At 44.4% G+C, this 13,025-nt stretch overlaps 1 protein-coding gene across 1 annotated transcript; it reads right to left on the bottom strand.

Moving 5' to 3' along the window:
* Window positions 1-586: 586 nt before the first annotated feature.
* S100A13 (S100 calcium binding protein A13) lies at window positions 587-7,333 on the bottom strand. The gene is made up of 3 exons (XM_042438911.1): window positions 7,039-7,333; window positions 5,093-5,389; window positions 587-899 (listed from the first exon to the last, which is right to left on the bottom strand). Exons 2-3 carry the CDS (start codon window positions 5,243-5,245, stop codon window positions 762-764), a joined length of 291 nt encoding a protein of 96 aa, XP_042294845.1. The 5' UTR covers window positions 5,246-5,389; window positions 7,039-7,333; the 3' UTR covers window positions 587-761.
* Window positions 7,334-13,025: the final 5,692 nt, after the last annotated feature.

Genomic DNA, 13,025 nt, shown 5'->3' on the forward strand with positions numbered 1-13,025 from the left:
GAATCTCTTTTCCTGTAGTTTGCATCCATTGCTCCAGGTTCTATTCTCTGGAGCAGCAGAAAACAAGCTTGCTCCATCCTCAATATGGAATCCCTTCAAAGACTTAAACAGGGCTATCATATCACATCGTAACCATCTCCAGTGATCTCCCAAAACATTAGGAATAGGGGGAATTTTACTTGTGAGTTTGGCTTTCTCCTTTCATCCCACTTTGTTTCCTTTTTTAAAAAAATACAAGTGCTTTCCGTCTCAGATATAAAGGAATTTGTGCATTTGGGTGTATTGAAAAAATGTACTCCAGACTGAAATGAAAGTGCCCACTGTAGCTTTCGCACAGAAAAAAATCCCCTCACTTTCCATCTGTTGGAGGTGCTTTGATTGTGATTTCCTGCATGGCAGGAGGTTGGACTGGATGGCCCTTGCGGTCTCTTCCAGCTGCATGAGTCTATGCTTCTATGATTCCCAACACTTGTTTTTGACTATTTTTTGGGGGGAATATTTTCATATCCTCTTTCCATCCTTACACTGGCGCACTGAGCCTATAAGACGAAAAGTGAAACGTCGGTCAAATAATGCAACCACACTATTTCAGAGCAAAGTATATATATATATATATTTATTTCAAAACTGCAACCTCCAGTCAGATTGATTTATATTTTCCAGTAACTTTCTTATCCCACAGACATTCAGTTTTAAGATTTTCTGTTCCCTCCTTTCTATTTCATACCCCTCTGCATTCATCCGCCTCCCATCTATCTCCTTCACTTCTTTTTCCCTACTTTCTCCCTCTTGATTTCTTTGGCCAGCTCCCCGATAAGCCTCCAGTATTCTCCAAACTTCAGCTCCTGGTCTTGGTTGACATCCAGGGTCCGCATCTTCTCATCGAGGTCCCCAACGTCCTTCGGAGGAAGGAAAAGTAAAGTCAGAGAGAACAGAAGGAGAACGCTCTAATGAACCAATAGTCAACCTATAATGAATGTTATAATGAACCTCCTTGGAAAGAAACAGTCTATCTCTAAATGTGGTGCAAGAGAAGAGAAGAGAAGGGAAGAGAAGAATATGGGTTGCTCAAAAGACAAATAAATTGGCCTGGGAACAATCAAACTTGAATTATCACTTGAAAAGAAACTGAGGTTGAATTATCATAAGATACTGGAAAAGTCATTAATGCTTGGTAAAATGGAAGGCAATGAAAAAAGAGCAAAACCTGCACTGTAGGTGGGTTGAGTCAGTCCCCATTTAATGTAGCCGTTAAACAACTAATTCTATTATTAATAATAATAATAATAATAATAATAATAATAATAATAATAATAATAATGTCCCACCTTCCTCATGGTATAGAAACTCAAGGCAACTCATTTCTATCCAGACTATCCTTCAGATGGCAATGAAATTCCCCATCGCGGGATATATAGGGAACCCCATGTCTGGGATGCACCCTGCCCTTGCAAATGGTGGACTTGCAAAGCTTACGGAGTGTAGGAGCAAACACAGAGGAGCAAAGTGCACAAGTGTGACCCACAATCTCCCACCCCAACAGCTATGAGAACACTGCAAGCAGCAAAAAATAAAATACTGTACAATAAAAAATCCCTCCTTCAAGCCATTCTTGACCTGAAAAGCTAATGCAAAAAGTATCCAACAAGGTCACTAATATAGGTCAGCTCTTTCATGCCACTAGAGAGCTGTTAACGTTTGGCCGTGGGGCCAGCAAGGACTCCAAAAACCCATCTGCAGGTCCAGCTCACTACAGGGTCTCTCAACAGTTGTGCAATGGAAAAAAACGAATAGTCGTGCAATGGAAATACAGATTTGCACAATGCATTATGCATGTTCAGTCGTGCAATAATGGGCCCAAACAGACAGGCCAAAATAAAGCTGCTTCTGGTCACTTTGGAGATATGCTGTTTAAATGACACATGCATCTGAAGAGGCCAGAAGCTGCGCCAAAGCTGCACTCCCATCCTTAGGACTGGAGCATGGCTTTGGCGCGGCTTCTGGCCTCTTAGGATGCATGCATCATTTAAACAGCATACCTCCAAAGTGACCCGAAGCAGCTTTATTTTGGCCTGTCTGTTCAGGCCCAATGTTTATTATTTTAAATTGAAATCCCACCTTTCCCCCAATAGTTGTCGTTGTGTGCCTTCAAGACATTTCTGACTTATGGCGGCTCAATAAGCTGCATCTATCATGGGGTTTTCTTGGCAAGATTTGTTCAGAGGAGGGTCGTCCTTGCCTTCCCCTGAAGCTGGGAGCAAGTGACTTGCCAAGATCACCTTGTAGGTTTCGTGATCGAACCCTGGTCTCCAGAGCCAATGCTCAAACCACTGCAACATGCTGGCTTTCCATCTACAGTTAGACCTCTGTATCCACAGGGAATCCATTCCAGATACAAAAAAGCAGGACCCCAAGTCCCATTCTCCCTAATGACATTGCGGCTATACGCACATGCAGCTACTGAGGACAATGGGACTTGCTGTCTGTGGATGCTCAGATCCATGGATGGCAGATACGAAGGTTCGACTATATTATTATTTCTCCAATAATAATAATAATAATAATAATAATAATAATAATAATAATAATAATAATATAAAAATAATAAACCAATAAAAACCATTCCCCAAACCATAAAACAATTGCAATCAGTTCCTAAAATGCTTGTGGAATAGGGAAGTTTTCACCTGGTGGCAGAAAAGCAATGAGGGACCCAACCTAACCCACTTAGGGATCCAGTTCTGAAATCATTTGTTTGTTTGTTTGTTTATTGCATTTATACCCCACTTTTCAGCCAGAAAGGCTTTCATCATTTGGGGGCAACCACCGAGAAGGCCCTTTCCCTCATGCCCACACAACGACAAATGTAGTGTAACCCAATGGGCTTCTTAGTCGTGCTCAAAATGGAGGACATTTTGGAATTCCTCCTGGACAGAAGGTTGAAATGTAAGACAAGTCCTGGAAAAGGAGGACATCCGGTCACCCTGAGTCCTCCACATCAGACACATCATAGTTTTTTGTGGGGTTTTCAGGCTATCTTCAGAGACTGCTGGCATGGAAGAGAGTAGGGTCACATAATATATATATATGTACTCTATTTATTTCCATGCCAGCATTCTCTGAAGATGCCAACCACGGATGCAGATGAAACATCAGGAATAAACTCTTCAAGAACATAGCCAGATAGCCTGAAAAACCCACAAGAAACTATGGATGCTGGCCATGAAAGCCTCCGACTTCACATCAGATCAGACACATCAGTTGCTCATTTGTAATCATACAGCTGGGCATTTCTCGACAAAACTGTTTGGCACAGCAGGGCATCCAGAGGGATCTACGTCTCGATACTATGCTTAATATGCTCCTGGAATTTGCTGTTGCAAGATGTGCGCGATCATCATCATTATTGTGTCACTTTGGGCTAAGATGGCATGAGTCAGCCTGGTCTGGGTTTTTTATTTTGATTTTCTTGCAAGGAACGGAAAAGGTTGGGAAAATAACTCATCCAGACACTCTGCCAAGGGAATTGGTGAAGGAGGCAGGGAGAATGGATATGACAGGCAAAATAAAAAGAGAGGGGGAAGAAAAAGAGAAAAAGAGAGGGAGGAGAAAGAACTGAGGAAGGAAGGAAGGAAGGAAGGAAGGAAGGAAGGAAGGAAGGCGGTTCCATCCACATAGCAAAAGGGACGGCTGGAATAAATTTTCCTCTCATTCTTTTCCCGAGAGGCTAGTTTTCTAAATGCAGAGCGCTAATGGGATTTTCTTTTCCCGAGAGGCGGATGTTCTCAATGCAGAGCATTAGCATGGTTTTCCTTTCCTGAGAGGTTAGCTTTGTAAATCCAGAACACTTTCTCAGTGCAGAGCATTAATGTGCTTTTCCATTTTGGATTGCACATCGACTTTGTTGCTGTGGTCTGGAGAGCTTTTAGCCCCAAGGGAAAGAAGCGGCAGCAGTTGCGCAGCCTACAACATTTCCAAGATGAATTGGCCAAGTAACATTAGAGGCTGGTCAGGATGGCAAACATTATCAATGAGGAAAAACACACAAGGAAGGAGAGGCGGCAGCGGTTTGCTTTTGTCTGAGCCTCCTGGGAAGGACAAGAGTCTGAGTGAACTGAGTGCAAACGACTTTTGCATTTCACTCTCTCTCTCTTGAGTGAACTGAGTGCAAACGACTTTTGCATTTCGATCTCACTTATATCACTTTGCAGCAAGTGAAGTAAGCTAAAGACAAAGGAGGAAAGTGGGAAGAGGAGAGACAAACTGGGACATGTTCAAAACAGCTGAAAACATGGCACCGCTGAAGATTAAATGGGACTATCCCTGCCAAATCGGACCGTTGGAGGATATGCAAAGCTGGGGAATCCTTCCCTTAAAATTACTTTTCCATCTTTCTTTTGAATTTACATGGCTAAAGGGACTTCTCTCTGCAGCGATCATCTCCCTATGCTATGATACAGCATGACATGGCATTGTTTCCAAGAGGATTTCTGCTCTGTATGTGGAAGAGAATGGATTTTCCCTGGCACTGAAAAGTATATGGCATTGGCTCTAAGCATATCACTTGCAAGAAGGTGGGCACTGCTTGAGAGAAGGGAGTTACCAATAGACAAAATGCGACAGGGAAAAAACAAAGAAGAAAGCACAGTACTCTACTACTAGGAAAAATAAAGCATCTGCCTTGGGCAGCAGATGCTGCAAGGTGGCATATGCCAGCCACAGATGCTGGTGAAACATCAGGAATAAACTCTTCTGGAACATGGCCACATAGCCCGAAAAACCCATAAAAAACCTATTATTAATGCTGTTTGACACTGCTTGAACTGTTATGGCTCAATGATATGGGATCCTCAGATTTATAGTTTACTGTGGCATCAGAGCACTCTGGTGGGGAAGGCTAGGTGTCTCACAAAACTACCAGTCCTCAAATCTCATTGCATGGATCCAGGGCAGTTCAAGCCATGTCAGACGGCATTATTTCTCCAACTTCGATTAGACCATTGACGCCACCAGATTGGTACGGAAAAGAAAACAGGCTTTGGTCCTTAGGGGTATTTTGTTTATATATGGGTCTTCTCAGCTTCTTGCTCACCTTCATGAGGTTGGGGAGCTGGGAGTGCACAAGCTCCTTGAACTCGCCGGCGGTCAGGGTCCCCTTCTTGCCTTCACGGGCTGCGTAGGTAAAGAAGATGTAGACGATTTTCTCGATGGCCGTCTCCAGCTCAGTCAGTTCTCCGCTCGCCATGTTGCCGTTGTTGCTGCTGCTGCTGCTGTGGGTCTGTAGGAGAGGTGAAGTCAGGAGGGTTTGTCGTCTTCACTTGGTCAGAGTGTGAGCTAGGGATGTGCGTATGGGAGATGGAGGAATACTGGGAGATTCCTTGGATGGATGCTGTGAACAGAAGAGAGAGGGGCGATGAGGGTTGAGGCGAAACTAACAGAGGAAGAAAGAGAGACTTCAAGTCCCAGAATCCCCCTCCAGCCAGCCAGGCCTGAATAAATCTGGCCAAGAAAACCCCATAAGTAGGAAACAACTAGAAAGCACAGAACAATCACTTATACAGATGTATTTCTTTAATCACCTTACATTGCTCTTGTGCTGCTGTTTCGCCCCAAAGTATGGAGATATGAGGGATGCTAGAATGAAAACCGGAGAGAACTCCTGGTTGTGTAGAAGAGAAAACTGAATTTGTGTTGACAAAAATCAACACCTCTTGAAATGCCCTCTTCTGTGTTGTTGTTGTTACATGCCTTCAACCCTAATGCGAACCTATCCTAGAGTAGAGAACATGTTGAGACCACACATGATATTAAATAGATCTTCTATATTCAGACGCAGTGTACCTCTAAGGACCAGAGTTTGGGAATAATAGGACAAATTACAATTGAGAAAATGGGTATTTACTTAGCTCTTCGCTTGGTAGGCTTCCAGAATTAAATGGCTGGGTAATGCCAAGAAAGACCAGATAGATTTTTGAGACATTGCGGAAGGGAGGCAGAATGTAATGCAACACTACAAGCAATGCAGCTTTTCATTTCTTGGTGCCACAAATGTCTATGATGCTCCCTCCAAGCTATCATGGCTACAGTGACAATGCTTTTCTCCAGATATCCTCAACTCATGGTTTTCAAAACCTTCTCTTCACAAAACCCCTGTGAGATAGGCCAGGCTGATATAAAGAGAAAGAGACTGGTTTAAGGTTAGTTGGTGGGTTTCACGGCTTAATGGGGTTTGGGAACATGGATTTAGAGGGTTGCCAAGGGAAATCAGGGACAGCGCTCCTGCGGCTGTAACCGTTGTGTAGCCGAGGAAATTTCAGGAGGTGTCACTTGTCATGCAACCTCCATCTATTGAAATTTTCTCTTCCGCAGCACCGCTAAAGGCACAGGAGCCCTGTCTCTTCTTTCATGTGGCAACATTATAATCCCAAATTACAGCTCAATACTTTCATCAATAAACTGCAACAAATAGATTCATGGCAAATTTTCATTCTGACACAGGGGTTAGATTTGCCAGATAAAGGCTACCTGTTTTGGACTATAGCTCCCAGGTTCTGCTAGGGAGCTCAGTTGTGGATTAAGGGTGGTTATTGTCCATATATATATATATATATATATATATATCCAAACTTGAAGATTTACAGCATATTGCTAGAGCCTCTGAGGCAAAAGATCCCTCTGGGATTTACTCCTGAGCAAGCAATAAGACTGGGATCACTGCTTCATTTTTTAAAAGATGGATGCTATTACCATCCTTTTTCTTCTAGCAACATCTGCTTCGGTTCCACCTCCACATTGGGTGCATCCAACCCACCAAACTGCAGCACATTTTTAAATGTTGAAAGCAAAGCACAGAGTGATCAACTGAGTATATTCTGAGTATACAGTGGCTGCTGGCAGCCTTTGCATGCATGCAGACAAAAGCAAACACTTCCTGGATTATTCACATGAAAAGTAAAAAAAAAAAGGATCCAGCCTTTGCAAAAGAGAAAGGCGGAAAAAAAAGAGGAGAAGCATAGTTTGGCCCAGAGCCACACTTACCCCACAGTGGTCTCTTGCAAGGAGCAATGGGCAAGAAGAGAGGGTGGATGGGGCTTTTTATACTGGTGCAAAGCGTCCACAATGGGCGGAGGGGGTAAGCAAAGGGGGGATCACATCAATGCTCCATTAGCTAAATGCTCCTGGCGGTGTTTGGTTTCTTTTTCCAGACACCGCCCAGGCTTGGGTTCTCCCCCCTTCTTCTGCCTTGCAGTCAGCAGCTGTGACTGCTTCCTTTCTGGCTGCCAGCTGTGGCCAAGTGAGCACAAGCTCCAGGCCTTGACTCAGCCATCCACAAACATCCTTTCCTTTATCTGTTTGTCCAGACCTGGGAATCCTCCTGGACACGAATATGCAAACAAACAGGGTACATACATGGGCACTGTGGCCGTAAGAATCAGACAAGAGGAGCATTGATGTTCCCTAGGATGCGGGGTGAATGAAAGGATTGGAGGTGGAGGCCCTGCAGGCAAATAAAATTCCATCCGCAGGGTCAAGCGCCAGGGCTGGTCATGGCTAACGCCCATTAATTCGTTAATTTTTTTATCCTTTGCACAGGCAAGTAAACAAGATGCTCTCTCGAGATGCCGATGAAGTCCGGTCCCAAAGTTTTTTGTGGGTTTTTCGGGCTCTGCAACCATGTTCTAGAAGAGTTTATGCCTGATGTTTCGTCAGCATCTATGGCTGGCATCTTCGGAGAGTGCATTCTTTGCATCTGAGGAAGAAGGCTTTAGAATGCATTTTCTGAAGATGCTTCGCCGGTATCTGTGGCTGGCATCTTCAGAGTTTCTAAGCTGGTTTTAAACGCAGGGTTTTCCCCCCACATCATGAACTATACCAGTTTAATACCGCTTGCACTACAATGGCTGTGTCATTGGGCATCCTGGGATTTGTAGAATGGCAAAACTCTACTGCTCTCTGGCCAAGAATGCGACATATTTCTCAGAACTACAAATCCCAGGATGCCATAGAATGCAGATGTGGCCATTGAAGGGCTATCAAAGTGCAATAAATATCGGGAAAACCACTCAATGCTATTAGGGGAAATGGAAGGAAGTTTCAAAATTATAGAATAAATATGTTTACATATATAGACATATACAATATGGAAAACAACTGACTGCTCAGTAGGATAAGTTTTGAATAAGAGTTAAAATGGAAGGGAAACATAGATATGTATGAACTAGAGATAGTATAGATGATGTTTGAACATACAGTATGCTTTTGATTTTATGTTACATTAAAACTCAATAAAAATATAATATAAAGTGCAGTAAATTGTGCGCAGTAGTTCTTAAACTTTGTTCCTCTTGGTTTTTTAGACTTCAGCTCCTAGAAGTCCTAGCCCTCTTGGCTAAAGTTCATGGAGCTGAAGTCCAAAACATTTGGAAGACCAAAGTTGGAAAACCAGTGGAACAGTGTGAAAAAGACCACTGCCCCACACAGAAGGTGCCACAGTCCTTTTGAGTAAACATGCGTAAGATTGAGTGGAACGAAACTGACAGCAATATGAAAATGCAAGAAAAGTGTTACCTTTGCGTATTAGTCCTTCGTGAGCGAAGCCACCGTTTCCACCACGCTGCACACCGGAGAACCCTCTGCCAAATGATGGGGTCAGACTTAGGATCAAGTAGGAGCTGTACTTGCCGTTTTCGAACAAATTGAAAAGGATGCTTTAAATCGGATTGAAGCCGATTGTGCGCAATTTTTTAGGAAAGGGATTACGAGCTTAGGCCATAAAAGCAGGGGGGAAATCTATGCCTTCAAATGATTGCTTTAGGGAATTAAGAGAATGGTTCGGTAAAGATAATGGAGGTATAACTGGTTTTGCATCGAGGGTTTAATAAAAAAAAATATCTAGCTCTAAGTTCATTTAAACAAATGTATTTCCAGGAGTGAACATTCAGTAATGCATTCCTGTCATGTTTTCTGTTGTTGTTTTCTCATGGCTCAGAATTCATTTAAGGTTCATATACACGTTGCCTGAAGATAATGTTATATGATATTTTAAAATCATTTAGTGAATGAAACCAAGTTTGTGTAGATCGAATCATCAGAAAGCAAAGGTGTCACTATCTCAGCCACACATGAACAAAGTTTGGAATATTTTGGATTTTGGAAATTTAGGCCCGGTACAGACGGGTGCTTTGTGGTGCCCTGGGGCCAAAATTAGGGCTCGGGAGTGCTGAGTCTCCGCACACTAGCACATGGCGCTGGCACCATCATGGCTTGGCCCCGTTCACATGGGAACCACCATGATGACGCACATGCTACGCAGCAAGCAGACGTCGCTCGCAGGAAGTGGCATCATGTCAGCACCCTCTCCTGTTTATGGCACCACAAAAAAGAAGCTGCTCTAGGCACCTTCACTTTGGCAGCGCATTGTTGTCATGCCGTTTGGTAGCTGTGGCAATGATGCGGGGCAAAGATGGGCGGCATGGAGCTGCCCGTCTGTCGAGCCCCTTAGATAAGGGAGACTCAGGTGTGGTATAGACGGGAGGCTCTGTGCCACCTGCCTTTCCTTCTTGTCGGTGCCTCAGCAGCTGCACCGTGCAGCACCGATACACTGCCAAAATGAAGTCTCTCTAAGCAGCTTCTTTTTTGCTGCGCTGTAAAGGGGAAAGGGTGCCACCATGACGTCACTTCCTGTGGTGGCGATGTCATCATGACAGCTGCCATGTGGATAGGAGGCCGCCATGATGACAGACTAGGGTTCCGGAGTGTGCGGTTGGTGCACGCTCCGAAAACCTAGAATCGGCATGGATACGCCACTCCCTGCCAGTCTGTACCAGGCCTTAGTCTGTAGGAAGGTATGAAAATGGTGTTTCCTTTGATCTTTCTGCATTCCTGCACCAGCGAAACAACACTAATGGGTCTGACTTAGGTTTACCATTTGTCCCGGAAAACCAGGAAAATCCCAGATTGAAGGGTTTGAACAATGTCTCTGCCAGTAACAAACTACAAATCCCAGAATGTAAATTGATGGCAATATATAAATAAGCAACAACTTGAAATACAGCGGGACCTTGGTGTATCCACTGGGGTTTGGTGCCAGGACCCCCCTTGGATACCAAAATCCGTGGATGCTCAGGTCCCATTACATTGGCCTGGTACATACCGCCGAAAAACGGTCGCCTGCCGGTGGCCTATTTCCTTCTGGAGGGAAGCCACAGCCGCTAAACAGCGTGGCTTCTCTCCAGAGTAAAAAGAACCTGGTAGTTTCAGGTTCTTTTTACGGCGTTGGAGTGAGGTTGCAAGTGTGCCACTTGTGCACTCGCAATGTGAGCGATGTGCAGCGCTGTGATTACGTCACAATGGTGGCACCTGTGTACACAGGACACCGCCATTAGTACGCCGCCACTCCGTACTAGGGTTAGGGACCATGCGGTTGGTGCATGGTCCCTAACCCTAGTTTCGCAGCTGCCACACCACAAAGTGCCCGTCTGTATCGGGCCATAGACTTGCATAGTCAAATGGTGTCCCTTATATAAAATAGTTAAATCAACATTAGCTTTTTGGAATATTTTGAAGCCATGGCTGGTTGAATCGATCAATCGATGTGGGGGGCTGACTGTATGCAATGTTAAATATCAAAATATGGTGTGTGAGGCTTTTTATAGGTGCGGATGTAGATAAACCACCCCAATCCTTGCATACTTTTGTCCTGGTTTTATGGAAGAGAATGATGGCTGCACTGGTCAGACTGGATTGTACTGGAGCTCTGCTCCCCGTTTTCACCCGTACTTGAAGCGGGTGCTTTCAATTGGATTGAAACCGATTGTCATTGTCTTTGTTGGGTTGGAAAGAGATTATGAGTTTAGAGAATAAAAGCCAAGGGGAAGCTTCAGCTCCAGATGGGCACTTTAGGACATTAAAGATAAAAAGAGGATAGGAAGAAGAGCAGAAAAAAAGATACGGCTGGGCATTCCTCCATCCAACTCTGCAACCCCCAGTCTTTGCAGGCTTAGTAAAGATAATGGTGATATAACTGGTTTTGCATTGAGGCTTAAAAAAAATGGAGCAGTGTTTAAACAAAATTGCTTCAGCTCTGAACACTGAGCGATGCTCTAGTGTCATGTGCCCTCCGTGGTTTTGTAGCCAACATAACAGCATGCATGCGCAAGATGGAGTCCAAGTTGAGCCGCCCTTATTGGGGATTCTGAAATCCGAAATACGAGGTTGACCATAGATTTGCCCTGGAAGACCTCTTAAAATAGTGGTTTTTTTATTTGCGGATTTTCCACTTTCACGGGGCCCTTGCGTGCCTAACCCCAGCAAATGTGGAGGGCCCACTGTAAGTAAAATAAGCTTGGTTTCATGCACAAAATTCTTTAAAATATTATGTATAAAATTATGTGCAGAAGGTGCATTTGTTGTTGTATGCTTTCACCAATTTACGGTGAACCTAAGGCAAACCTATCACAAGGTTTTCTGGGGCTGAGAGTGTGTGACTGACCCAAGGTCATACAGTGGGTTTCCGTGGCTGAATATAGTCTCTATAGTCCAACGCTCAAACCACTACACCAAGCTGGCTGTATACGAAACATAAATGAATTTCATGTACAGACTTCGGTCCCCTCACCAAGGTATCTCATCATGTATTTGCAAAAATCTGGGGGGGGGGGGGAGACTGAAATACAAAACACTTCTGGTCCGAAGAATTTCAGATAAGGGAGACCCAAACTATATTTACGTTATTGATGAGAACTAAAGATTTCCAGATTTTTAAAAAATTCACCTAACTTCCTCTCCCTTTTCTCTATCCACTGATAGAACAGAGAATTTCAAGGGGTCTTTTATATATAACTCTAGTTCTGAGGCCCATTCTATGCGCCTGTAGTAGCTGAATCATGGTGGAACCTCCATATTCAAGAGAAGAGATACCCCCAAATATAGGGAACTTATGACCATAAAATAAAAGTTTTCTCTTTAGTGTTGTGGCCAGTTGTCTAAGACAGTGGTTCCCAAACTTTGGTCCTCCAGGCATTTTGGACTTCAACTCCCAGAAGTCTCACTCAACTTGGCCAAGCGTCCGGATTCTGGGAGCTGAAGTCCACAACATCTGGATTCTGAAGTCCAATAGTCACAGTGTCTGGGAGCTGGAGTCCACAACATCTGGACTCTGAAGTCCAAGAGTCCAGATTATGGGAGCTGAAGTCCACAACATTTGGACTCTGAAGTCCAAGAGTCACAGTGTCTGGGAGCTGGAGTCCACAACATTTGGACTCTGAAGTCCAAGAGTCACAGTGTCTGGGAGCTGGAATCCACAACATCTGGACTCTGAAGTACAAGAGTCCAGAGTCTAGGAACTGAAGTCCACAACACCTGGACTCCAAAGTCCAAGAGTCACAGTGTCTGGGAGCTGGAGTCCACAACATCTGGACTCTGAAGTCCAAGAGTCTGGATTCTGGGAGCTGAAGTTCACAACATCTGGACTCTGAAGTCCAAGAGTCCCGATTCTGGGAGCTGAAGTCTGCAACATCTGGACTCTGAAGTCCAAGAGTCACAGAGTCTGGGAGCTAAAGTCCACAACATCTGGACTTTGAAGTCCAAGAGTCCCATTTCTGGGAGCTGAAGTCCAGAACATCTGGACTTTGAAGTCCAAGAGTCCCAATTCTGGGAGCTGACATCCACAACATCTGGACTCTGAAGTCCAAGAGTCCCGGTTCTGGGAGCTGAAGTCCACAATATCTGGACTCTCAAGTCCAAGAGTCACAGAGTCTGGGAGCTGAAGTCCACAACATCTGGACTCTGAAGTCCAAGAGTCACAGAGTCTGGGAGCTGAAGTACATAACAAAGTTGGGGAACCGCTGGGCTAAGACCACTACCCAAACCAGCTCGATGTTCTCCAGATGTTTTGGATTCCTGAAGTTCCAAGTCCTTTGCCATGCTGGCTGGGGATGATAGGAACTGAAGTCCAATGCATCTGGAAGCCTTTGCATGGATGACGGATGATGTTGAAAATCTCAGACAAGATGGAACAACTGTCT

This window comes from Sceloporus undulatus, chromosome 9 (assembly GCF_019175285.1).
Source record: "Sceloporus undulatus isolate JIND9_A2432 ecotype Alabama chromosome 9, SceUnd_v1.1, whole genome shotgun sequence".
Classification (NCBI taxonomy): Eukaryota; Metazoa; Chordata; class Lepidosauria; order Squamata; family Phrynosomatidae; genus Sceloporus; species Sceloporus undulatus.

Bases quoted from the DNA above. Each gene is read 5' to 3' on its own strand.
- S100A13 (XM_042438911.1), bottom strand. From the start codon at position 5,245: ATGGCGAGCGGAGAACTGACTGAGCTGGAGACGGCCATCGAGAAAATC. The intron at 900-5,092 runs GTGAGCAAGAAG...CTTCCTCCGAAG, and splicing joins AGCTCCCCAACCTCATGAAG to GACGTTGGGGACCTCGATGA.